At 46.8% G+C, this 26900-nt stretch overlaps 4 protein-coding genes across 7 annotated transcripts in view; 2 read left to right on the top strand and 2 right to left on the bottom strand.

The window, feature by feature from the left end:
* Ddx42 (DEAD-box helicase 42) overlaps positions 1–2487 on the top strand; it is a 51632-nt gene extending 49145 nt beyond the window's left edge. For all 4 annotated transcript variants that reach the window (XM_063242616.1, XM_063242615.1, XM_063242614.1 and 1 more), the window contains one exon: positions 795–2487. In XM_063242616.1, coding sequence (XP_063098686.1) covers positions 795–1481 — 687 coding nt within the window. In that variant the 3' untranslated portion in view covers positions 1482–2487. The remainder of the gene's footprint in view (positions 1–794) is intronic.
* A 51-nt stretch (positions 2488–2538) lies between these two features.
* Ftsj3 (FtsJ RNA 2'-O-methyltransferase 3) lies at positions 2539–9571 on the bottom strand. Its single transcript, XM_003465926.5, has 20 exons — positions 9307–9571; positions 9029–9134; positions 8670–8716; positions 8487–8566; positions 8019–8118; positions 7733–7927; positions 7541–7656; positions 7352–7456; positions 7165–7265; positions 6632–6712; positions 6401–6547; positions 6132–6267; positions 4712–4893; positions 4438–4567; positions 4096–4361; positions 3796–3881; positions 3614–3713; positions 3326–3509; positions 3156–3250; positions 2539–3080 (listed from the first exon to the last, which is right to left on the bottom strand). Exons 1-20 carry the CDS (start codon positions 9371–9373, stop codon positions 2888–2890), a joined length of 2517 nt encoding a protein of 838 aa, XP_003465974.1. The 5' UTR covers positions 9374–9571; the 3' UTR covers positions 2539–2887.
* A 210-nt stretch (positions 9572–9781) lies between these two features.
* On the top strand, positions 9782–15151 carry Psmc5 (proteasome 26S subunit, ATPase 5). The gene is made up of 12 exons (XM_003465927.5): positions 9782–9917; positions 10491–10562; positions 12045–12114; positions 13033–13130; positions 13285–13341; positions 13417–13647; positions 13947–14073; positions 14161–14351; positions 14460–14558; positions 14640–14750; positions 14856–14942; positions 15049–15151. The coding sequence occupies exons 1-12, from the start codon at positions 9894–9896 to the stop codon at positions 15100–15102; spliced, it is 1221 nt and encodes a 406-aa protein (XP_003465975.1). The 5' UTR covers positions 9782–9893; the 3' UTR covers positions 15103–15151.
* A 64-nt stretch (positions 15152–15215) lies between these two features.
* Positions 15216–26477, bottom strand: Smarcd2 (SWI/SNF related, matrix associated, actin dependent regulator of chromatin, subfamily d, member 2). Its single transcript, XM_023563387.2, has 13 exons — positions 26030–26477; positions 21501–21685; positions 21252–21294; positions 20997–21119; positions 18224–18379; positions 17688–17783; positions 17500–17601; positions 17196–17357; positions 16962–17059; positions 16668–16803; positions 16382–16504; positions 16167–16268; positions 15216–16092 (listed from the first exon to the last, which is right to left on the bottom strand). Exons 1-13 carry the CDS (start codon positions 26243–26245, stop codon positions 16039–16041), a joined length of 1596 nt encoding a protein of 531 aa, XP_023419155.2. The 5' UTR covers positions 26246–26477; the 3' UTR covers positions 15216–16038.
* Positions 26478–26900: the final 423 nt, after the last annotated feature.

Below are 26900 nucleotides of genomic sequence, written 5' to 3'. Positions count from 1 at the left end.
AAATGTTATGTTGCCCAGGCTTGTCTCAAGGTAATGAAATCTAGTGATCCTCCCACCTCAGCCTCTTGAGTAGTTGGAAATACAGACACCATATCCAGTTTTCCTATAAACTTTGAATCTCTCTTCCAACCTGCTATTCCATTTAGCTAGTACCATCTGATTAACTAACTGGGCCTTTGTACATTTTACCTGTATCTAGACTGATTTCTAGCTTGGCCTCATAATTTTTTTGTTTTATATTAATAGAAGAACTCAGAAACTCTGTATGGGAATTAATTTTTAAATAATGTCATTTATATTGCGTATATTATTACATCAGTGCATGTAGTCACACCCTGCCAGATTCACTTCTAAACCAAAATACAATTGTAGGCATACTATGTCAATTCAGGTTAGGCTTTGTTTTTAGTTTTGCTGGGGATAAAACTCATGGCTTTCGGCATGCTAGGCAAGTGCTATACTATTGAGGTGCAGTTCCAAACTCTGAAAAGTGTTTTCACAATTTTTTAAAGTTTTGAACTGTAAGTAACAGATTGCAGACCATAAATGCTTTATACATAGAGTACTTACAGTCTACCAGGCAGTGAACTTTGGTACATTAAGATCCATCCCTATAAAAATCTTTGTTTTATAGCACAAGACCTGAAGAATCATCAGAAAGATCTCACACAAGTCACAATGCCAAGATAACAGACCTAGTTTCTGTATTCTTTATAGAATTGCCAAACTTGTATGTATAACAAGTCTTTTGAATTTGCTGCTGTACCTATTCCTGTTGCCTTTTTCTCTTTCAGTCACAGTACAAGAGTCATTTTGTTGCAGCCAGTTTAAGTAATCAAAAGGCCGGAAGTTCTGCTGCTGGGCCAAGTGGATGGACTAGTGCAGGAAGCTTGAATTCTGTTCCAACTAATTCAGCACAGCAGGGCCACAGCAGTCCTGACAGCCCTATCGCCAGTTCTGCCAAGAGCATCCCAGGCTTTGGCAGTGCTGGAAATATCAGCAATGCTCCGGTGACATACCCTTCTCTTGGCACCCAGGGAGCCAACAACACAGCTTCAGGAAATAACAGCCGAGAAGGGATTGGGGGTGGCAATGGGAAGAGAGAGAGATATACTGATAACCGGGGTGGCAGCCGTCACAGTCATGGAGAGAGTGGCATTCGGCATGGCGATAGCCCACGTCATGGAGATGGTGGTCGCCATGGAGATGGATACCGGTACCCAGAAAGCAGCAGTAGCAGCCGTCATACAGATGGCCATCGGCATGGAGAGAACAGGCATGGAGGAAGTACAGGCCGGCATGGAGAGAGCCGGGGCACAAATGATGGTCGAAATGGAGAAAGCAGGAAAGAAAGTTGTAATCGTGAAAGCAAGATGGACCCCAAGGTGGACAGCAAGATGGACAGTAAGACAGATAAGACAGCTGATGGTTTTGCTGTCCCGGAGCCACCTAAACGCAAGAAAAGTCGATGGGACAGTTAGAGGGTATGTGTTACAGCGTGAAATCAGTTCTTTAATTTTATTTTTAGAGAGATTTTGGTAACTAGGTGTCTCAGGGCTGGGTTGGGGTCCAAGGTATATGGACCCCCTGCCCTTAGTGGAGAGCTTGGAGCACAGACATTATACCTTCATGTGAATGATTGTTCAGATGCTTTCTTGGGAAGCTGCTTTGGCCCCAGCAAGCAATGTGAGCAGGGAAGCTTTTGTTAGCTCTGGGTGAGTTATCATGAGGGTAAATGGAAGACACTTTGGAGGAAAAGCGCCTTTATAGGGCACAAAACTCACTCTAGGTTTGTAAGTAGCTTATATTTTTTACTAAAATGTCACCTTATAAACATCTATGAATCAGATTTTTTCTTAACGCTCTGGCCAGGCAGTTCCCTTTTTTAGGAGTTGGCTTTTGCAAACCCAATTTATTGAGCTATTGGGGATGTTTGGAAAGTAGTTTGGTGCTTCAAGACATTTACAGGAAACGGAGATCCCCAAAATTCTAAAAAATGGTTGATGTTTGGCAGCTGGGGGTTTAACTCAGTGGCATAAGCACCTGTCTGGCAAGTGTAAGGTCCTCTGAGTTCAATCCCTGGTACCAAAAAAAGGTTGATGCTCAGGTTCTTCAGATTATATCCAGCCCTGAGACACAGAAGAGGCAACCTTCCAGACCTGGCTTGAGACCTTTTTTTCAGAGCTTATGTGATTGAAGGGAAATGACTGTGGAAGGGGTTCCAGGATTGCTTCAGGCCTGAGGTACTGGTTAAATTGAAAATTTACAAAAAAAAAAAACAGCAGCTTTTAAAGTGTCTTTTTTTTTTTTTTTTTTGTAACTTGCCCTAATAGAAGTCTTTTGCTGAAATGATTTTGATGACTTTTGTTCTATCTTGTTTATAAAAGGAAAAGAAATATACAAACTTCAAACTTTGTGACTTTGTGAAGGTTTCTTTAAGCTGTGCATTACTCTGCTTGCTCTCTAGTAAATGTTTTACTACTGGGACCCACAGATTGTTTGTCGTTTCTACCTTAAAATAGCTGATACATATTACAATTTGTAGTAGTAGAGATAATGTTTTATTCAACTAATAATGATGTAGGGTAAGGGGAGATGCAAGAGGTCCATGTCCTTACAAAATATCACATTGAACTTGATCCCTTAAGATTTTAAAGAAATCTGTTTCAGCCAGCACTCAAATGTTTTTCCTAGAATGGTAATGAACTGTCATGGCACCCTTGCTGCTTTCAAGGGAGACCATCCTGCAGACAAAAAGATGTTCTTACCATTTAGGACCACTTCCCTGGCATTTTATTAGACAGTTGTGATATAGGCAAGGGCAAGACTGGTTATCAAGGTCAGGGTTAGCTGTACCACATTTTGCCTGCTAAGTTTTACAATCTTCTTATTTCCTTTTGTGTTTTTTCTTCTGCTCCTTACGTTGCTGTGCTCTCTGATCCTTCTTCATTCTGGAATCTACCACCTTGAAATGACCTCTGACTCCAGCTGGCCGCCGCACTTTGCGGCCCACACCTTTTTTGGCTACAACATAGGTGACTTGGCGTTTCTCCTTGCCAAGCCCAGCCTTCTTGTAGAGACTATAAAAAGAAAAAAAGATTAGAGGCCTACTTTCTGCTCATCTTTTCAACCCTTTTGTGTCTTTCCCCAATTACCTTCGCAACTGTGCCACCTTCTCTCGTTCTGAGATGTCCACTGTGTTCACCACAGCTTCTGCCTTCTTCTTGGTTTGTTCCAGCTTCTTCAGCATCTAGGAGGGGACTTCAGTTAGGCAGTTCTTCACCTCTGCCCCACCTACACCTAACCTCAGAAAACCCCCACTTACCCTCCGTTTCTTTCTGGCCTTGGCCTCAGCCACTTTCTTGATGGGACGTGCATTAATTTCCTTCCAGCGTTTGCGGTAGTGCTCCACTTCCTTCTTGTCAAGAGGCAACTGTCGTATTCGATGCTGCTTCTCTTCTTGCACAAACCAGTCTGGAAGCTCACCTTCATCTTCATTAAATGCATATCTGGGCAGAGAAGACAGCAGGCCAATAACCATTCCAGGCTTCCTAAGAAGACAGCCATCTATTTAACCACATCTTCACAGCTTGTGATTTTCTGGTTCTCTTACCGGTTGAAAGAATTATCTATGAGGTCTCTTTTGGCCTTTTTGGAGGATGCAATAACAGCACCTAAAGCAAGGCCTTCAGGGTCCAGAATCCGATGTTTCACTAGGGAAAGGACAAATGTCAAACCCCAGTTCTCAATACTGAAATCCATATCCTCTCATTCCACACAAACAAGAGCTCTCACCTGGGTTCTCAATAGGTACTATCTCAAACCCATTATCATCTGACTTAGGCCCTCGGCATCGTTTCTTACCACGAGATGGTCCCCTACTATAGGAAAAAAGCAAGATTATGAACAAATAACTCTACCCTGTCTGTGTCACTCACTCTACCTCCACCCTGCTTCCTAAGTGAATTTAGAGAAGGCCTTGTCACTCAGGCCAGTTAAATCAATCATTGGTATCTTTAAAGGTCCCTATCCTTAAAGAAACGATTCATATCACTGCTTCCCCTTTTACTGTTCCCGCCCACTGTACCCACTTACCTCTCTTCATCCTCACTGCTACTGCTCTCACTGTCTGAGCTGTCACTTCCTACCCTTTCAGGGCCAGCGGTAGCTCCTGTACTTGAGGGAGCCTCTTCATTTGGGGTCTCATTCATGTTCTGGGGAAACTTTCTCTCAGTCTTCAAACTAGAAGGTGACAGTGATTTTGACAGCTCCTGCTCCTTCTGACGGCTCTTGTACAACAACTGGGCCTGACTGATCTCGAGGGCTTCATCGGCATCATCGTCAATCCAACTGAAGCCATCCTGTTGTGGGAGAACCTTCAGCTATCCTTCTCCCAGGGAATGCAAGTTTCCCGACAGTCTTACTCCAGCTTCTTACCTTTGAGAACCACAGGTTGGCTTGTTCTTCTTGCAACACTGTCTTTTCCTCTAGTGGTATCAGCAGTGGATTCTCTTCCTCCTCCTCCTCCTCCTCCTCCTCTTTATCTTCTAGTTGAGCAAATCGAACACTGGAGACACCAAGAAAAGTCAGGAAAGGCTCAGTAACCAAATGCCCAGTGGCCTTGCTCCCCACACATTTTTGGCAACATACACATCAAATTTGTCAGGAGTTGGAACTAAAGGTAGGGACACAGCTCTTATGAATCCCTTACCACTTTTGGTCTTTCAGACTCTGATGTCCCCCAACTCCTGCCAACTCTTCTGGATCCAGGTCACTGTCCAGCGATGAACCATTATCCTCCTCAGCATCTGACACATAGATGTCATCCCTTGGCAGATCAGATAGAAGTCTGTCTGCAGCATTCATGTCCCCTTGTGTTACTTCCTCTAACAACTGAGGTTTAAGAGAAACAGATTGAGTACTAAGTACTCTTAGTAAAAAATATTTCTGTATCCATTTCCTCAGCAACACTAATACACAGGCAAATAGCTATTTCCTTTTACCAATGTGACCGTGACCTAAGAGGAGACTGACCTATCTAAACATCCCATTCTAGAGAACACTTCTGTCCTGCTCATTTAAAAATCATTCTTAGGGGGTAAGGGATTTAGCTCAGTGGCACAAGCACCTGACTGGCAAGTGCAAGGTCATGAGTTTGATCCCCAGTACCAAAAAAAAAAAAAAAAAAAAAAATCATTCTTAGGACTTAAGAGGTAACTAGCTCAGTGGTAGAAAGCATGCCTTGCATTTAAGAAACCCTGAGTCCAATTCTCAGCACCAGTGCTACAAAAGGAAAAAAAAAAAAAATCACTTAGAAAAGACATCATTACCTTAGATTTTGTTTTATTAAGTTTTTTAAAGACAGGGTCTCACTGTGCAGTTCTGGCTGGCCCTGAACTCAGTCTGTAGCTCAGGCTGGTCTCAAATTTACAATGATCTTCCTTCCTCAGCCTACCAAGCGCTGGCATTACAGGTGTGTGTCACCATGCCCGGCCACCTTAGAATTTTGATCCACTGAGAAAAGGAATCCAGACAACGTCCATCTAACAGAACTGATTCACTTTAACTAAATGTCAGAACTCAAAATCTGTTTTCCTTACGGGATCAGTCACAAAAACCCTAGCAGGTAAGCTGAAAACTGCTAAGGGGCAGTTCAAAGTCACACAGCCTAAGTGGTGCAGCTAGATCTGAAGACTGACCTTATGGTCTGCTCTGACTGCTATACTGCCTTTCATGTGTGCCACAGATGACTTGATTGTGACATTCCCACACAAAAGCTACAAAAGTTCATTTTGTTTGTGACACTGCTTTCATCAAGAAAAGCATGGTCAAAGAAAAGAAAAGCATGGTCTTTAGTATTTGACAGAAGCACCACTCACCTAATTCCAAGTGCTAACTTGGTAAACTGAAGACTGTAATCCAGCTATCCTTGCTACATTTACCATAATCTCAGCTCTTGGTCCTGATGGTCTAGTTCTACAATAATCTATATCACAATCACAGAGCTTTCTGATTTCATCATTACGGGTATGTTTCTTTTATCCTTTTGAGTCATGGCTTTTATTTTTTTCCCCTTCTCCTCCTAAGTCACCCACCTGTTTCCTCAACCTTTATCACCAACCCCACCTCACCTGGTGACCTTGGATGGTACGCAGGGAGAACATGCCTGTCTCTCCCTCATCTGCAATGGAAACTCCAGGGAGATCCATCTTTAGTTCTACACGTTCCCGCTGCTTCCTCTGCTCTCGTAGTAGCTTCTTTTTCTTCCTAAAAGGATGGGTTAAGAGAATTTGAAAACCTGCCCTGCCCTGCCCTGAAGATTGCTTATCTGTACCTTTCATTCTTTTCCCCCATCTTCACACACAGCGGGTTCCCCAAGCTCTTCCCCAGCTCCCCTAACCTCTTCAATTCTGCCACCTCCTGGGCCTTCATCTCTGCCAGGGTTTGGTTTAGCTGCTCCTCTTCCTCCTCCTCTTTAGAAGGCTGCCTTGTGGTCTCAGTGGTAGACTCTTCCTCTTCATCACCTTCTTCCTCTCCTGAGCTGAGGCTAACAGTCCAAAATGTTTGGTTGTTTTTCAGATACTTGTTCCCAACACAGAGTTACACCTAACCTCATTGGTTCCCTTCTCACCTGATATCCAGTGCTTTTGCTTGCTCCTTCAGCTTCTTAGCCATATAGCGCCGAAGTTTTGTTCTCCAGTTCAGTAGGGACCTGTCCCAGAAATACTGACCTTGTCATTTCCCATCTCTCTCTCTCTCTCTCTCTCTCTTTTTTTTTTTTTGTACTGGGAATTGATCTCAGGACATGGGCTTGTCAAGCAGGCACTTAGGCCACTGAGCTATATCCCTACCCCCGCTTCTTCTATTTTAAGTCTACACTTTGTTTTGGTGTTTTGAGAAAGTCCTGCTATATAAACCACGCTGGCCTCAATGATCCTCCTGCCTCAGCTCCCAAGTGCTAGGACTACACACATGCTTTAGCATGCTGCAGCTAATCTACACTTAAGATTTCAGGCTCCAGCCATATCATAAATCCTAATGTTCAGGCCCCACCCAAACCTCTAGCACAGGAACATACTTATCCCAGGGATCTAGCATCATGACCTTTGTCCAAGGGCTTTTCTCTCCTTCAGAGCTGGCCCCTTCACTCACCCCACTACATACCTGAGTTCCTTGCGACCCAGAACTTTGATGTCCTGACAACATGCCTGTATGTCCTCAGTGGTAGCTGGATGTTGTGCCAACTCTTTATCATCTATTGAGATCTATTGGAGAGGAAAAGCAGTCAAGGGAGATTTTTAGGCTGTTTCTGGGGCTCCCTGACATCACTCCCTCAAGTCTGGGATCTCACCTCGCTAGCCTTGGAAAGGAAGTCAACAGGGTTGGCAGCCCGTAGAAAGTCAGTGACCGAGGTACGGTGATAAAGTGTCAGGTCACCCTCAGCATAGCCTTCAGCCTTAGGGAAAGCAAAATGGTTGGGCAGTTCCTTCTGAGGTTTCTGAAAGACCCACAAAGCCCAACTTCCCCCCCCCAAACACACCTTTGGCTTCTTCTTAGTTACCAACTCAGTAACAGTCTTTGCCTGAACTTCAACCTCCTTAAAGGCAAACTTAGGATCAAAGAATTTACTGTCCACCTTGTCAGGAGCCAAGAATCCTAAAATGGTAAGATACATTTTAAAATATGCTTTGGTAATTAGAAAGCTGAGCCAAGAGAAGGAAGTGATGCCCACCCTGGCAGACTACAAAGATTTCTGCAGATTCATGGCGAGAGGCTTGGGGCTTGGTGGCCTGGACACGGCGGAACAGCTGCTGAAAGATCCACAACAGAGGCTGATAATCACGGGAACGGAAAACCTTTGTGATGAAGCAGCCACCACGGGCCAAAAAATCACAAGCCAGACGCAGAGCCATCAACGTCAAGTGGGCTGTGGGATAAAGACAGATAGTGAAGATCTCTTTATGATCTCGAGGGCATGCCACTTCCATCTCTACCCTCATCAAACCCACTCTGCACACCTTGTGAGTAAGCATCATGGACCCAACTAGCCCCAACATTGGGGGCCCCATCGTTGAGCACAACATCCACTTTCCAGGTCTTTAGCTCCTTTCTTAGTGCCTACAAAGGAGAGGCATTATGGCAACAGAAAACACAAGAATGAGTAAAGAACAGACAATTCCCCAGTCCAGTGATCTGTCCACCCAGTCATCTATTGAGTAGCTAGCACAAACAAAATACTGTGTCAGGTACTGGAAATTAAACAAAGCTAATACATTTCCATCTTTCTGGAACTTAGAGTGTAACAGTCCACTGGAAAGGATTTCACCCCTGACTAAATAAGGATAGAGTGGACATTAGGAATGTCACATACTTATATTGATGTCATGCAGACATCTGCCCAGAGCATAGTAAATATTGTACTTAGGAAATTCGGAAGCAGTGAATATTTGTACATATAATGATAGAAAGAGAAGAATTCCTATTACCTGCCTACAGCGTTCTGTAGTGATGTCCTCCTGAAGAGTCACTACATTGGGTAGAGGCTTGATTGGAACTAGGTCCACTCCTGGAAGAGATCAGGTCAGAGTACTCAACCAGCGAGGAAAGAAATGCAGAATAATTAGTACCTCCTGCTCCCTAAAACGTCCAGTAGGGCACCAGTTACTCACCTACAATAAGACTGGACACAGGCATAAACTTGGCGGCCACTTGCAGCCTATTAAAGAAATAGAGATTAAAAACCTAGAATTGTCCCTTTTCCCCTGGCAATGTGATCCCTCACCCTTGATGTCAGAGTCTGGCCAAGTGTAGTGGCCAAAGGCATCTGCAATCAAGAAAGGAAATAGCCCACCCAAGGTTTAGAACGGACTTTGCTGCTCGGGAATATAGAGAAATGTGGGGCTAGAATTACTGCACTGGGTTGGGGGTGGGGAAGACCCAAAATCCAACCCTCTCCTTAGCAGACAATTGTAAACCATTCAGGGCCGTGAAACTACTACCAGGAATTACTGCGCTGAGTGTTACATACCATCCTCCTGGCGCGGCACACAAATCCAGTAAGGCTCGAGCTTTCTGTAAGAACTGAAAGCGGCGATTGAGCTGGATCAGCTTGAAAGCAGAGCGGGAACGATAACCTGGGAGGCAGGAGGATGGCGACAAAATGACGACTCGTGAAACGCTTTTCTAGCGGGATTTCTCCAGCTTCGTAACCCACCACCCATTCTGCGGAAATGGAGCCCAACATTTGGAAAGGCGAAGGCCACCAAAGTCGTTCTTAGTTCGCTCACAGCACGAAGCCTAACTCACCAGTCTCCTTTGCCAAATGATAAAACTTGTCCCGCCGGCTTTTGCCAACTTTGCCCTTCTTGCCCATGGTAGAATGGGAGAATGTCACTCAATCTAAAGAGAAAGTAGAAATTGAGGTGGTCTTCTAAGTACTAGATTCTGCTTCCATTACCAACTTCACACAGCAATCACACTCCAAAACTTCTACCCAGAAGCTTTTTCGTTACAGAGGAGCACATGTAGGCTACTTCCGCTTCCGCTCGCGCTCCCGGCGTCCCTGGCCCCAAATTTTTCTCCATCTTGAATGTGGCCTTAAATGTTGTTGCACCAAGCCTTACAAATTGAAGAAAGTGACTAGGGAGGGAGATTATAATATGTAAACACTGAGTTTCTAGAAAGCAACAATTAGGTGATATACTCATTTCTTCCCCAAACTCATCCCGAGAATCCATCCCTCCCATCATGGCCCCTATAATTTATTGTTTTCGCGACACACCCCGCCCATTGACCCGGAACTCTCTCTGCCGCGTCTTCCGGCTGAAACTCTGGTTTCTGCGCCTGCGCGCTAAGGTTGCTCGGATGCCGGCGGTCTCTATTGAAGACGGAATATGGCGCTTGACGGGCCAGAGCAGGTATGGCGGCTGTGGCAGCGGCAGCCGGGCGGAGACCGGGCCTGGGGACGAGTCGTGTGTGACCTGAGATGGCGAGCGGGCTGGGACAAGAGAGTCGGGTGGGTCGGGGGTGTAAGTGGACCAATCCAGACTGGGCCTTGCCTGAAACTGGATTTGCTGTGTCAGCGCCTCCCGCGGTGAGTCAAGGCAGAGCCTTGTACTAAATGGAGTGAGAAGAGCCTTAGGAGCCGGAGGTTAAGTGACTGTTTTTTTCTTTCTGACTCGATCTATAGTAGTTAACACTTCGGTCTGTATGGCACTTACCAGATTTCTAAGGACTCCCGTGTACGTAGTCTCTCGGGCTCCTAAAAACCTTGAGATGGCCGGTGTTTGTGTTCATTTAAATTTTAATCACGGAAAAATGGAGTTTCAAAGGAAAGGAGTGAAGGAATAGAACCCAGATATTAACCATCGGAAGTCGGAGCTCTTAACCACGCAGAGCTGCCTGATGTTGAGCCGTATGGTGAAATGCCCTGAAAGTGGCTTTATTCTGAGTGTTTAGTTTCCTGTTTAATAACTACACTGTGTCTTCAGATGGAGCTGGAAGAGGGAAAGGCAGGCAGCGGACTCCGCCAGTACTATTTGTCCAAGATTGAAGAGCTTCAGGTGAGGACTAACTCTAACAGGGATCTAGGAGGGGATGAGGACTGGCAAGATTTTCTACAATAGTGCAGTGAAAGAAGCTATTTCCCTATGTGTGTTTTGGGGTTTTTGTTTTTGTTTTTTGAGGCAGGGTCTTGCTGTGTAGCCTAGGCTGGACTTCCTGGTCTATTTTCCTATTTTATTTCTAGTACTTAGTAAGAAGTAACAAGTAGCTGAGCGTGGCAGCACAGTCTAATCCATGCACTTGAAAGGGAGAGACAGAAGGATCACTGAGGTGGAAGCCAATCTGGGCTGTTTAAAATCAGCCTGAACTACTTAGTGAGACCTGTCTCAAAAAACAAAAACAAAAAAGACCACGTAGTGTGAAGTATATGAGTGTAACAATCCCTTGTTACCCTTGAGAACTGAGTGTGGTGGTGCACACCTGTAATTTCAGCACTGTGGAGGCTGAGGCAGGAGGATCACTGTGAGTCCCAGGTCAGCCTGAACTACACAGTAAGGCCCTGTCTCCAGGGGGGAAAGAAAAAAAAACTTGTTAATCCTTAACCCATCCCTGTAAGTAAAGGCAGTAGTATTCACATGTTGTTAGTTAGATTCTAATAGAACAGGTCACTAGCCACGGCTGAAACCCTGTGGGAGAAGTATCAATGCAGGAGTTTCTTTTAAAAAGGGGAGACATGGACTCAAGAGATGAGACTAGGGTTAGGTGAAATGCAACTTGAGGAGGAACAGCACTGTGGAGACTGAGTAAAGGAACTGGGCATCTAAAATAACAATAATAATAATATAATGTGTGAGGAAAGACAAAAAAATAAAGCTCCATGTACCCTTATAGTTATTATATTGGATTTATATTTTTGCAGTACTGAAGAGCAAACCAAGGGCCTTGTGTATGCTAATTTTCTTTTTTCTAGAATGAGTGAGTTGAACCCAGGGCCTTACATGTACTAGGCAAGTATTCTGCTACTGAGCTATATCCCTAGTCCTATACTTCATTTTTAATTGACAGCTGCTGAGCTAGAACTTAATTTCCTACCTAAAGATCATTCCACTTTGGCATGTTGCCTCACTATAAGAAAGTCAGTGTGCATATCCCAGCACTCGGGAAGCTGAACCAGGAAGATCACAGGTTCAAGTCCCATTTGGACAACTTAGTGAGACCATCTCAAAAACTGAAAACAACAAAAAAAGAGGTAATGTAGTTAATTGTTAAAGCCCTAAATTCAGTAGCTGGTACAAAATAAAGGAAAGCTACTACAATATGCAAGCTGTTAGCACTTCCCAAGCAGCCTTTTGTGATAGCTACCCCAAGGCTCTAAAGAGACCCTTAAAAGAACAGGGTCATTAGGATCCTGTTGGAGAATCTGAACATAGAGGCACCAATGCCCTTCCTGCAGCTTACATCTGCCTATGAAGGTCCTGGCCAAGATCCTGCCTTCTAGCTACTTTCTTTGAGTAACAAAATTTCTCTCCTGCTTTCCACAGTTGATTGTGAATGATAAGAGCCAGAACCTTCGGCGGCTGCAGGCACAGAGGAATGAGCTAAATGCAAAAGGTCAGAGGGATAAGATGGGAATCTGCATGTGGGCAGTTCTGAAGTCGGGCAGTTCTGAAGTCTGGCTATTCCTAATCTCCCAAACCTGCATTCTCATAGCAGTGTTTCCTCCTAGTCCAAAGCGATGCTTTACACCATCATTATGTAGTTGTTTCCTATGCTTATCTCTTATTTAGAGTTGCATCGTAAATTTTTTCTTTTCTGCTTAAAAGAAAATGCTAAAGATAGGTAAAAAGCAAGGGGAAAAAAGAGAGGGAGATGAAGAGCGAGGTAGTGTGTGTATGACAGAAAGAGACAAAGGGAGAGCAGAAGGGGAGAGAAAGAAAGGGAGGTAGAGAGGAAAACCTGGGAGCCTAATGGCTCAGGAATCCTGGACAGCATCATGCCCTGCTGACATGCCGGAGCGGACTGGGTAGAGCTGTCTGGCCTGTTTGCTGCCACTGTAGGTGGCCTTAGGTTGCCTTAGGTCTCAGGGAACAGTACCTCCTACCCCAGTCTCCTGCTTTGTCATACTGGGAATTGAACCCAAGTCTGCACTGAGCTGTTTCCCCATCTCTTTTATGTTTTGAGATGGAGTCTTACTAAGTTGCCCATGCTGGACCAGAAACTGTGATCCTGCTGCCTAAGCCTCCCAGAGTGCTGGGATTACAGTATGTGCTGGCTACTGTTCCCAGCTTACTATGGAGTCACTTGCTCCACACAACTCCTGTGTGCCTTGAGTTTCATTGTAACTCCCTTTGGGATGTGAGTGTGTGTGTGTGTGTGTGTGTGTGTGTGAGAGAGAGAGAGAGAGAGAGAAAGAGAGAGAGACTTCAAAATTTCAACATGGTGCTCTACTTAGTGTATGTTGAATTAAATCCCCAGGGAGGGGACACCAAAGGAGAAACTAGGTGACCAGTGTATCTGTTTGCCATCTAGTTCGCCTGTTGCGGGAAGAGCTACAGCTGCTACAGGAACAGGGCTCCTATGTGGGTGAAGTAGTCCGGGCCATGGATAAGAAGAAAGTGTTGGTCAAGGTAAAGGCAACATGACCCCAAGAACCATCCTGCCACCCACTGCTTTTCCACCCTGTATATAGCCTCGAGGACAGTGTTCTGTTATGTTATTCTAGAATCCCAAGGTTCTTCGATTTGGTGATTTAAGAAAGGTCATGAGCCCTTGTTTCTTCAGGTACATCCTGAGGGCAAGTTTGTCGTGGATGTGGACAAGAACATCGATATCAATGATGTGAGTGTAGTAGGTGAGTGGGGGTTGGATCAGCTGTTGGTGTTCCACTACCTGAAATTTGCTGCCTCCATCCAGGTGACACCCAATTGCCGGGTGGCCCTAAGAAACGACAGCTATACTCTGCACAAGATCCTCCCCAACAAGGTAGACCCTCTGGTGTCACTCATGATGGTGGAGAAGGTGCCAGACTCGACCTATGAGATGATTGGTGGATTGGACAAGCAAATCAAGGAGATCAAAGAAGTAATTGAGTTGCCCGTAAAGCACCCTGAGCTCTTTGAAGCCCTGGGCATTGCGCAGCCAAAGGTGAGGACTAGGCTTCTGTGAGCATCCATACAGGCTGGCTGTACTTACTCCTGTCCTGGGCCAGATTGAGTGCTGGGGTTTGGATAGGCTGCAGGCTACTTGGGCTGTCCTTTCTGTGGAATAGCACCAGCTGGGGGAGAGCTGTTTCCAAGGCACTAAACTGGTTTACATACAAGCTTTAGAGAGAAGCATCCATAACCTCTTGCCTAGGAATCAAGCATAACACTAGTACACAGTAAAATGTTCACTGAATGAAGTAAAGCCAACTTTCTACCCTGAGTCCTACTGTTTTCCTGTAGGGAGTGTTGCTATATGGACCCCCGGGCACCGGAAAGACACTGTTGGCCCGTGCTGTAGCTCATCATACAGACTGTACCTTTATTCGTGTCTCTGGCTCGGAATTGGTACAGAAATTCATTGGGGAAGGTAATTGTGGCTAGGAATGTGGGAACCCAGGAGAAGGGTAGAGGGTGAGAGGCTCATTAGCTTCTAATGCCAGCTGGGTCTGCACAGGGGCAAGAATGGTGAGAGAGCTATTTGTCATGGCACGAGAACACGCCCCATCTATTATCTTCATGGATGAAATTGACTCCATTGGCTCCTCTCGGCTTGAGGGGGGCTCTGGAGGAGACAGTGAAGTGCAGCGCACGATGCTGGAGCTACTCAACCAGCTAGATGGCTTTGAAGCCACCAAGAATATCAAGGTAAAGTGGTGTAGGCCTAAGGACAAGCCAATATGGAAGGCCTTGGGTGACATGCCTCAGGTGACATGCGTGCCAATACCATAGCTAACTCTCCTTTTCTCTGATCAGGTTATCATGGCTACTAATAGGATTGATATCCTGGATTCTGCATTGCTTCGCCCAGGACGCATCGACAGAAAAATTGAATTCCCACCCCCCAATGAGGAGGTCTGTGATGGATAGTTCCTGGAGCCGTTCTGGCTGTGGGGACAGGGTGTGGGACCAAGGACTTTCCTCTCCCATCTCTAGGCCCGGCTGGACATTCTGAAAATCCATTCTCGGAAAATGAACCTGACCCGGGGGATTAACTTGAGAAAAATTGCTGAGCTAATGCCAGGAGCATCAGGAGCTGAGGTTAAGGTAACCAGAGTCTCAGGGAGACAGAAGTGGCAGGAAGCTGCCACTTCAAAGGGTTTCTCAGGGTTTGAGGAGGCAACAGTATCTCAGCTTCCTTTTCCTGTTCAGGGCGTGTGCACAGAGGCTGGCATGTATGCACTGCGGGAACGGCGAGTCCATGTCACCCAGGAAGATTTTGAGATGGCAGTAGCCAAGGTACATGTCTCCATTGTTCTCATTTTGCTGACGGTGACTCAGGAGCAGAGACTGAGGCTTGTGTTCACAACTTACGCTCACATATGTGTGCTCTCTTTCTCTCTAGGTCATGCAGAAGGATAGTGAGAAAAACATGTCCATCAAAAAATTATGGAAATGAGGAGATGTCTTTTTTGTGTATCCTTCAAATAAAGATCTGTGCAACAAGCGCTCTAGAATTCCAGTCTCTTAGAGTGGCCACACTGCTCAATGACAAGGTCTAGGCACCACCAATAAACAAAAAAATTTATTTGGAAATTTCCAAACCTGCCAGAAATGACATTTGCCAAGCCCTAAGCTCACCAAGTTCCAAAGGGCAAAACAATCCTCTCAGCCTTCCCTTCATCTTACCTTGCCCTCTGCCATGCATACCACCTACCTCAGACCAGGCTAAAGAACTGGTACACCCCCTCCTTCTCAGAGGTTTCACTCCCATCCTGGGAGGGATCCCAAGAGATGATGGCAGCCATAGCTGCTTGCATAGATTGAGAAAATACAAGGAAGGAGGCACCAAATAGGGCTCCCTGAAAAACCCCAGCTTACCCCTGTACAAAAAGTGGCTCCCACATAGAAAAACCTGCTCCCCACATAGTGCAAATACCCAAAGGAAGAAAAATCCAGCAGCAAGGCTGGGCTTATGGAATGGCAAAGAACTTTGGTTTAGAAAGGCTAAGAAGAGCCTAGGCTGGGCCTCCTCTTCCTTGCCTGGCTCTCTAGACAGCTCTGACACTGGCCCTGGGAGGAGAGCCTGTAAACATGCAAACCCAGCAGCCTTTGGTTCCTAAAAATGCCAAGCATGACCTCCAGCAGTCCTACCTGGGCCTGCCTGCAGGGGGCAGAGGAGGCAGCTTGAGAACCCAGTTAAACAATGCAAAAAGTAATAAGGCTTTGGGACCAAGCAACAAGGAATCCTACCACTACATTTATGAAACTAAATCTGGGAGTAGAGGGTGCTGGGAGACGCCCTCACCCCATCCTACATGTCTGTGGCACAAGCCAGGACCCAAAAGGGTGGTCCCTGCCAGGCTCCAGGACAGAAGAAGAGATCCCTGAGCATTTAGGTCAGGCGAATTCCCAGCACCTGTTCCAGTTCTTGTCTTCGCTGTTGCACCTGGATAAGGAAGAGTGTGGCTCAGACTTCTTGTTACTCACAACTAAAGAAGGCCAAACAGGGCTGAGCCTCACCTTGGCAAAGATATGCCTCCCCACTGCTTCCTGGGCCCAGGGCTGATGGTAGAAAGCAGCTCGTCTCTCCTCCTCGGGATTTCCAATCACATCAGTGATGATCTGCCAAGAGCCATGAGGAAAGTCATGGCAAAATTCACACATTTTAGTCAGTCTGCGTTGGACCTGGGAGCACAGTGCTGTGGTAAAAATCACCCAGAGGAAAGAGTACTAACCTTGAGGTCTCTGCGCTGGGAACGGAGCCATTCCTGGATGAAATCCTGGGGGTCAGTGCTAAAGCTAAGCATGAAATCTCTCTGAGTCTTCAGCTGGTTGATGGATTCAATGGTCTCATGGATCTGAAGAAGTAAATGTTAAAATGAGCCACTACCCTTGAGGTCGGTTTCCAAGGACAAACCAAAGCATTGAGCAGAAATCCCATTCCCAGTGTGTTGGAGGAAAATGAGTCTGGCCCACCCTCAATCTGGGTCCTAGGGGAGGTTATAAAGGCAGAGGGTCTACCTTGACGTCAAGAGAGGCAATCTCCTGCTGATTGGTGGTAGAGGCTAGAAAATTGCTCATCTGAGCCTTCAGTGGGTCATCTACCTCCACATCAATGTCATAACAGGCTGTCTTCTTCTGGTCATTAGGGTCCACACTAGAATGAAGCAGACAGGAAAGGAAACAGAAGCATGTGATTGGGCCCTTGGGGGCCCATTCTATGAGCACACTAGCAAGAAACCAACCTACAGTGTCTCCGACTTTAGATCAAGCCCTGAGTGCATGTGCCTCAGTCTTCCCATCCCCTTCCTTTACCTGATAACATGGTTGATGACAATGGGGTCTGGATGCTGTAGCAGTCCAGCCAGTTTCATAGGAATCTCAGAGAAACGGAGCCGTCCACAACTAAAGATCTGGAAAAAGCAACAAAAGCTTGGGGAAGCCTGAGGCAGTAAAGGTAGTAGAAGACAAGCACTAACCCACTGGAGCTCTACAGTAGCAGGCGAGGAGTGGAACAAACAGGATACCACCCAGGAAAAGTAGGCTAACCTGGCGAAAGTAACGGTTGCAATTGATGTACTCGCGCTCATGTCCATCCTGCAGCTGGTTGTGTTTGATGTAAAGCCACAGGGCTTGCATGATGGCAGCCCTTGTCTGTGTGTGCACTCCCAGTAACCTCGCTAGTCGGGGATCCAGTTTATACTGAGGAGGCTGAGGGTAGATGGGGGAATCAGAAGAGGCATTCTTGAGAAAAAATGAGAAAAGGGCAGGAACAGGAAGGATTTACAGGAACCTGTCCCCCTCCCCCTGACCACTCCCTGTGGCCCCAGTTATGATCCAGGGTATCTGTCACCTGATGATCCAGCATGAGCAGGAGTGTGCACTTGACATTGAGGTCTCCTGGCCGTTTCACCTGGAAGCCATCTGTCTCCTGAGTGGTGGGCATCCGATGCCACTGGCAGGGAAAAAAGGAACAGAGCTTATCACCAAGCCCATTACTCCACTCAAGGGGCTTAGCTTAGTGTCTTGAGGCCCTCTCACCTCTACCAGGTGATTGTCAGGCCCATACAGTTCTTTGTCCAGCTCAATGACAAGGCTCTTGAAGAATGAAGAAAACTTTCTCTTCTGTTTGCTAGGCTGCGAATAGAAGTGTGAGATAGGGTGCTTTTGAGTTTCAATCATTAAGCCCCCAAAAAGGAACACTGCTCCAATCCTTAAGCTCAGGACACAGAGGAGCCTTGCATTCTGAAGAAGCAGACTCTGGGCAAAGTGAGAAACTGGAGTGGAAAGAAAACTTGCTGTACCTCCACTGCCAGCCAGTGAATGACTTCAAGATACTTGATAGCCATGTGCAAGAAGGCTGAGTAACGATACATCTTCTACTTGGTACTGGGGTATGTGTAGCTCAGTGGTAGAGCACTCACATGCATGAGGCCCTGGTGAATCCCCAGCACTGCCAATAAATACACAGCTGGAGCTTTGCCCTCTCCCTATGGCAGGACTTCTTTGAAAATATCCATGTCCGGCCCCAGTCTTAACCCCACAAGCTGTTTCAGACATCCCCCTTCCCAACTTACATCATCCAGCAGTTTGCCCTCCACACGGAGTTCCCAGGAAGCCACCTTGTCTCCTGCTGGAGTTCCTCCAGAGGTCCCTGCAGTTCCCACACTATCACCTTCTGCCTTGCTGGGACTGAACGTATTGGAAATGTAGATTCGAAGCTTTCGCTTTTGCTAAAGAAAATCAAGTAGAGGTGGACCAACACTTTGAAAATCACTGCCCAGTCTTCCCATATGAACTCATTCAACAATCAGTTACTGACTGCTGTGGGCCAAGCACTTTGTCAGGTACTAGGAATTGGAAGTAATAAATCCTGGCTTTCAAGAAACTCAGTTTTGTTTTGTTTTTTTATCCCCAGTACCAAAAAAATGTTTTTAAAAAGTTTTATGATGAAAAGGTATACAAATGATAATGTCAACACAGTAGGATTGGTAGTGTGGCACAGGTACATATAGGGGGCTTTCAAGCAAATCCAAAGATGCTGGGGCTAAGATGTGGTAGAGGATTTCCCTAGCAAGTGTGAAACCCTGGGTCTAGCCCCAGCACTGTGGGAGGGGGCAGGGTCAGTGGGGAACTCTCCAGCTTGTATTTTCAATACAACCCACGTACCTACAATGGTCCCCAAAATATCCTAGTCTACTATAAAGTCTTTACTACTCAGGAGACTATTCTAGACTATTGTTTTAAAAAGAACAGAAAAATAAAAAAGCTTCCTTAAAGATGGGAAAAAAGAACATTTATCCTGTTGGCAACATTCACACTTTTGACCTTGATCCATAAGATTTTCACCCTTGTACTAGGGATTGAAGTTAGGGCGTTTTCAGTGACTTACAACCCCAGGCCTTTTCTATGTTTTGAGGTAAGGGTTCATGAAGTCACTAAATTGTCAAAACTGGCCTTGAACCTGCAATTCTGCCTCAAACCTCCTGCAGTACTGGGATTAGTACACCACACCTGGCCAAGATTTACATTTTCAATCATCACCCATGTTGTATCTGAAACAATTTCATAAAATACTACCCTCACTAGAATAGTAGGTACTTTGCTACTGTGATATATTTTCATATTTTTTTACTATTTTATGTTCATTTCAAATACGCTGATCCACACATGCACAATCCCTGACTTGAAATTTTACTACAAAGCTATTATGATAAAAACAGCAGGATTATGGCAAAAAAAGAAACCTGAAGATCAAAGAAACAGATATGTACAAACAACTCCAGACATACTCAACTACCTTATCTTTGACAAAGGAGTAAAATATCCTCACTAGAAGCAAGATCACTTCTTTGTAATAAACAGTACTAGAAAAACTGACTTTCCATATGCTGAAGATTAAAACTAGATCTGTGTCTTTCATGATGCACAGAACTAAAACTGAAATGAATCATAGATCTAAATATTAAAACAAACACACTAAATCTGCTAGAAGATAGAAGAGATAGAACTCTTGAAGACACTGGTGTAGGCAAAGATTTTATGAACAAAACCCCAACTGTACAGAAAATAACACAAAGAATCAACAAGCGGGATCCCAGCTTATTAAAAAGCTTTTGCACAGCAAATGAAACCACCAACAGAGTGCAAAGATAACCCACAATGTGGGAAAAAAATTTGCCAGCTGTCCCTCAGACAAAGGACTACTAGCTAGAATATACAAAGAACTCAAAAGAAATCAGACTGCTTAAATTTAAAGACCCAATCCAAAAACAGGCACCTGAGATGAATACATACTTCTCAGATGAAGACATTATACAATGGAATGTTACTCTGCCATAAAGAAGCAAATAAATATATGAAAAAATGTTCAGCATTACTAGTCATTTGAGAGATGTAAATTAAAACAGTGGTGAGATTCTATCTTGCTTCAGAAAGAATGGTTATTGTGAAAAAATCAACCAATAACAAATGTTGGTTCGACTGTAGGGAAAAAAAGAAACTTTCTCCACTGTTGGTAAGGATACAGAATGGTAAAACCATTGTGGAAATAAGTGTGGAGATTCCTCAGAAAACTAAGACTAGATGTCCTATGTGACCCAGCTATTCCCCTTCTTGGTATCTTCCTAAAAGAATTAAAAGCATACCACAGTGATATATGCATGCCCATGTTTATAGTGGCACAATTTATAATAGCTAAATCTTGGAAACAGCCCAAATGCCCATCAACAGATGAATGGATAAAGAGGATGCAGTTTATACTATGGAGTACTACTCTGCCATAAAAGATAAGCTTAAGCCATTTCTAGATAAATGGATGCACCTTGAGACCCTACTCTTAAGTGAAATAAATCAGGCGCATGTTTAAATACTAGTTTCTTTGGTGTGAGAAACTAAAAGTGTAAATAAGAACCAAAATGTGTAATAGATATTGAGAAATAGGAAGGAAATGTTCAAATAATAAAGAGGAATAAAGGAGTGGAGAGAGGGAAAGGATGAGAGAGGGGGAAAGGGAAGAACAAAAGAATAAAAGGAAAAAATCTGAAAGCTTTTACAAAGAAAGAAAGGAAGAGGGGCTGAAGAGGAGGGGAATGAGGAAAAAAGCAAGATATATCATATACAGGTACAAATTCCCTAAAATAAATGTGATCATTATGTACATCTAAAATGTACCCAAAAAAACCCCATGCTGACCCAAACACATGAAATTGAGTTTATACTCTAATGGACTGTATCCTACATGTGAAAAAACACTGCTCTAGCCCAATGCAGACCCTCTCAGAGCCATGGAAAACAGGGCCAGGGAAGAGCAGCAAAATCGGAGGCCCAGGTGGTCGGGGCTGCACATACCGTCAGAGGCTTTTTGATGGCCTCCTGGATTTCCATCCGCTTGCGAGCAATGGTCTGGTCCAGCTTCCTCTCAAATGCCAAGAGATCCATGTATGCCTGAGACTCTGGGACAAGTTCCCGAATCTATAGAGGAAGGAATTCAACAGCTTGCTTCACACGGCTCTGGTTCCCTTCCTTCCCAGCCCAGCGTGGGGGGAGACGGCCTTCTACTCTGGCCAGCCAGATGCGAATGGGCCTCCCTCCCAGTATACTCACTCGCTGAGGTAGAACCTTATCTGCCATCTTCCTCCTTTTTAGCCTGCAGAGACAGGACAGGAAGCTATTTTAGACATTAATGGTCCAAAGAACAGACAGACACACACACACATACACATACATGCACACGTACACACCTCTCCATTCCTCAGTAACTTTGCATAGAGAGCCAAGTCTCCTTGATAATAGATCAAAGCTCTGCTTCTACCAGAGTTAGGCTAAAACAGACTGGGAAGAAGGACGTCTTACCCCCGGCGCTGGGCAGGCATTGGTGGCTGGGCCTGGGGCACAAGCAGGCGTTTTCGGAATGGATCCATCATGGTGGGTGGCATGCCAGGTCTTAGTGGAACAGCTGTGCCAAATGGGGAGCCAGTAGGGGGTCCCACCTGCAAGCCAGCCATGGGCATCCGGTTCCCTGGTGACATGCCTGGCCGCTGGGGAAAGTAAGACAGTGGATGTGCATAGGTCAATGGCAGGGCCCTACGGAACCCACAGCCCATGCCTTCCATCCCTCTTCTCAGCGAGGCCCAGCCCTGAGCCCTTGTGGAGCTCAGGAGAGCTCTGCTGGAGACTGAGAACAAAGGGTAGCAGCTTCTTGAGCAGAGTGTAACCCACACCAGCCCCACCCCTGCAACCGCCCTGGCATTGGTGCCAGCTAATGAGGCTCTCAGGGCCCAGGAGTGGAAGGAGAGCCCTGCCTGCTGAGGGAAAGTGCCTGTGGAGTTTTTCAGGATCCATCGCTGCCTTCCAGCCCTGACATACTGTCCCACACTTCTGGGACCAGCAGCTTTGAGGCCTTTAGATGGTTCCACCAAGCCTTTGCTCCTCCTTACCCCACCTCCAAGAAGAAACACAGTACTTCTGAGGCAGAGGCCAATATCACAGCCAGCAGAAGGGTAGAGAAAGATACAGGCAGACTAATAGGGCAGAGCCCCAGTGCCATCCCCTGGCACCAGCATGGTGGTGTGATTGAGGGAGAAAGGCACTTGCTGGCCTAGCAAGCCTATTAGGCAGCAGCACCCCAAGTGAGTAACTGCAACAAGATGACTCGGACACATCCCAACTAGTGGAGGTGGCATCAGAGTACAAAACCCATCTGGTCACCATATGTCCCCTATCTACAATCAGAACTGGACCCTTCTCTCATCCCCTATTGCTACACCCCTATCCCTATGCCAGAAGACCCTACAGCTACGGTTCCTGGGTCCCTTGTGAGAGAGTGGCAAACACCTGGTCTCTACCTGTGGTCCAGGCACCACTTGGCAGTAAGGCTTGGTGCTGGCTCAACTGAATCCTAGGCAGAGATGGCAAACCCTTCAGAGCTTTCACTGCTAACAGCTGGTTCCCCACCACTGTTATTAGACGTTCCATGCTGGGGAATGAAGATAAAATTATCATGAGATGCAACCTGCATTGGGCATAGCAGCAGCAGCAGCAACCTGGGTAATAGAAATAAATTCTTTTTCTTTAAACTCTTTTTCTAAACAAGGACTTTTCACCCAAGGCCCAGGTCCCCAACATTTTTGTGGAGGCCATTTGAGAGTAACCTCTGCATCCCAACCCCCTTTCTATGGCTATTGCCTGCAAGGCCTGTTTGGCAGCTCTGCTTCGCACACACTGTCCCTGGCAGCTTCACAGGGCTGGCCCCAGGGCCCAGATTACGCAACCAGCCAACGAAGCCAAGCTGGGTGGAGACTTGTACCAAATCAAAAGGACCCTCTCCCACCCCAGCATCCTGGAGATGAGTCTCTCTACCACCTCTTCATCAAGTACCAAACCCATGTTTCCCATACAGAGGGTCAGATTCATGACCAGATGCAGAAATTAGGAGGAACATGACCCAGAGAAGTGGGAAAGGACACAAAAGGACTAGAAAAGCTTTTGGAAAATGAGCAGTTAAAAGTGAGGAGCTTTGGGGCCTCAGGAGTCCTGCCATAAGTTTCTCTCCATCAGGAAAAGATTCATCAAGGCTGTTGAAAGGCAAAAGACCAGGCAGTTTCTCTGCCTTAATGATCCACGGCCAAGATTATAGAAAGGGGGGCAGAGGGGGCTCAGTGTGGTCCAAGCTATATGTCTGGACCAGCCATCCCAGACTTAAGGGTTTCCCAGGGCCTGAGACAAAGGGAAGAACTGCAAAATATGAACTAGGGCCTTGTAGTCCCCAAGAAGATGCTCACAAAACCTGCAGTACCACTAAGACCTCCAGGGCAGGTGCTCAGGCAACGGGAAATCCCAAGACAGAGCAGCACAGGCAAGCCTAGAATAGGCCCCACCCAGACATCTGCTTCAGACTACCCAAGCTCTGAGTCCCTAGTTCACTCAGGGCCCCAGGGGAAGGCTGCTTACAGTTCATCAAGTCAGGCTAAACACTGCCAACTCTACACCTGGGTTTTGAAGCACCAGTAACTTCTCCTCCTCCTCCTCAGAAAACAAAACAAATCAAATCAAAAACCCGCAGTAGAAAAAAAGGGAAAACAATTCTGTAGCCTCAAACCCTCAGCCTCCTGCCTGCAGCACGATTAGGTAAGCCTGGTTCAAACTTCTGTAAACCCAGAAGGTGCAGCGACTTCTTTGTCTGGGTCCAGCACCAGCCTGTATTCTAAGCTTGACCCTATCACTGTCTCAGGACAGCAGAGCAGGGGCTGAGCCCTCTGCTACTGCAGCAGAAGTGAGGAATCTAGGATTCGGGTGATCTTAGTTGCCCTGCGCCACCTATAAGTCTGTGGCCCTGATGTTTCTGGTAACTGGGCCTTAAAGGCCTTGGTTGGAGCGTATTTCCCCTTTACCTAATGAGTAGAAAGTATTTTGAAATCTAGAGTAAACACAGAAATCTATGTGCTTTTGTTCATTTTGTTTTGTTTTGTTTTTGTTGCTTTTGAGTTCCTCAGCTGACTGTAGTCCAAAAGCTAGAGCCAACCTCTAGAGGGAGATGGGCCATCACTTTACGTTTATCAGCTGCTTACAGTTCAAGGCCCTGGGTCCTCTACTTGTCTGGCTTGGGTCCTCAAATCCTTGTTCTTTCTGCTCAGCTCTTGAGTCCTAACAAACAGAAACCCCTTTGTTCCCCAGACCGTAAGTTTTTCTCCTGGAAATCATACAAATGGACTTGAAAGAGAGTAGGCAGAATCTCCCTCAAACTCAAATTAGCTGGAAGAACCAAATTAGCTGGTTCTTCCCACCTGTCTCTTGTGCCCCTCTGTGGAGGAAGAGAAAGAGAGGAGGAGATGAAGATGACAAGCTGGAGGGATGGAAAGCCAGGGTACAGAGCATCTGCTTCCCTCGGGCTATCTGACCCAAAGTCACTCCCCCCAAAAACTGTGGAATTCATCCCTGAAAGGGCTTTCCCAAGGGCACATTTCCTACAGGTAGCATGCCAAGGAAACTGAAGAGGCTTCTCTGTAGGTTCCAGGTCCCCACCACGGCCAAAAGGCCAAAGGAAGCTCTAGGCCAGGTCTCGGGTGACCAACCCAAGGACTGGAATAACTGCACCAACATCCTGGATCCAGAATCCCAGGGAGAGAACATGAGGGGAAAGTTGGACCCTGGCTGGAACCTTAGGACCAGGTCTGTCCCTTCTCATACTCAGACACTTTCTTTTCAAGATGGAAATAAATAAGGAGTAAGGGAAAAATCAGTATCCCCAAGTAAGGATGTCCTTAGAATAGGAGGATTCTGGGGTCTTGGCAGGGTTTGTATATTCCATGAGGATACATTTCTGCAACTCCTACCTGGACATAACAGTAGAGAACAGAGTAAGCAACAACACACCTTGGGACATTAGCAAGAAGCCCGGGCCAAAGGCTCAGACACACGGCCTAGCATATGGTGCTATCAGAACCTGGAAGCTACATAAAAGTGGAAAGGGGGCTGGAAAAAGGACAGTCACAATTCCCAAGCATTCTGAGGAAAACCGCAAAGAACACACTGGGGGACTGAAGAGCTGCACCAGCAGTCAGGCTGAGTTCTTCACAGTGACCAACAAGGATCAAGTCTCTGCCTCTCAATGGCCTTTAAAGCTGCAACCTGACAGGCTCTCTCCTTAGAAGCCTGAAGGGTCGAAGAGTACCCTTTGAAACAACCCCTGCAAATGCAGGATCCTCCAATCCCAGAGCCAGCAGGCTCTGAGTGGAGCCATTCCTCTGCTACTTCAGACTCAACTCTTCGATAGAGACATCACGCAGAACGCTCAGGATAAAAGTGGTCAAACTGGGCTGGGCCTTTCTCAAGCCTGGGCACCAATGTCTCTGATCTAACCTGGATTCATTCCCAAGGTTCCTGGGCCTGACTGCTGTAGGACGCCTCCTTCCTCCTCACTAGCAGCTGGGAGCCATCTCAAACATGCTAGAGATCTGCCAATTCCTAACGAGGGGAAAAAAAACAAAACAGGACAGACTTGGAAAGGGACTGAGACCCATGCAGGGTAATCCTGGTTTCTCATTAAGACCCTTTTCCAAAACTTCCTCATCACCACACCCCAGCAGCCCCCAATCTAGGACCTGAGTTAGACCACCCTATCAGTCCACCTACAACTCGTTAGCTCTCTCCCATGACGCTGCCATCTCTCAGTCACTCAGAATCCCCGTGCCAAGAAGCCCCAGGATACTCCCAACTGCTTCAACATCGCAGTCCCTTTCACTGTTGCCCCAAACTCTGGCCCCTGGCCGCAAGCTGCGAGCCCTGGCCAGATCCGCACCTCCTCCAAGGCCCTTGGACTCTCCGTGCAGGGACTCCCCCAGGTTCCTCTCCAGAGGCCCCGAGGCGCCGCCCCCCTTCCTCACCTGGTACTGAGCCGCGGGACCCGCGGGGCCCATGGGGCGGAAGGCGGCAGCCCCAGGGGCCCCCACGCCTCCAGCAGGTCCCGGGCCCCGAAGCGCTGGACCAGGCAGCATTCCGGGTCCCGCTGGGGTAGGCGGCGCTCCCAGGGCCGCGGCAACGGCGCCGCTGCCAGGGCTCAACGGGGGCAGCGGGAACCCGCCCGCGCCACGGCCCGACATCGCTCCGTCCCGTCCCGCGGTGCAACGAGCCGAGCTCAGCTTCAAGTCCGCTCCGCGCGCAGTGCTCCGCGATCCGGGACTTTCCAACCTTAATTCCGAGTTCCGAGGTTTCTTATTCCGGGTTCCGGGATTTCCTAACCCGAAATTCGAGAGTTCCTTGCTGATCTTCTTTAAAACAGGGCCGACCCTGATTCCACTCCAGAACTACGAAATTCCGCATCCGGGATCTGCTGCGAGCCCGCCTGCCGCCGCCCCGCCCCCAGCCCCCGCCTCCACAGGTTTAGCCTAGCTGGCCGGTAGCCCGAGGTGGCTACTAACTCCCTACTCGACCCAATTTTAGGCCCTGCCCCTAGCTAGCAGCCCAATGGAGAATGCCCTCTCAAACCCCAGCCCTAACAAGGCCCGCCCCTAACCGCCAGCCTCGGAGCTCCGCCCCCTCTGGGCCCGCCTTTCGTCCTCGGGGCGGAAGCGGAAGTTGCTTACGGAAGCAACCAGCGAGACGCAGGGTCAAAGGTCAAAAGTCACCTAGGGGAGCCACCGTGGTTTGGGAGCTGCTGCTGTCTCCCGGTTGTAGCTGCATCAGTCATACCCGGCTGTATAATACTCCCTAGAAGTAGTTTTGTCATATCTTCATTTCCAGTGTTAAAGATCCTTT

This window comes from Cavia porcellus, unplaced genomic scaffold (genome assembly GCF_034190915.1).
Source record: "Cavia porcellus strain 051 isolate PalLab524CR breed Dunkin Hartley unplaced genomic scaffold, mCavPor4.1 scaffold_32, whole genome shotgun sequence".
NCBI classification, from domain to species: domain Eukaryota; kingdom Metazoa; phylum Chordata; class Mammalia; order Rodentia; family Caviidae; genus Cavia; species Cavia porcellus.
Note: the sequence above shows the minus strand (reverse complement) of the source record. Positions and strands in the feature narration are given on the sequence as shown.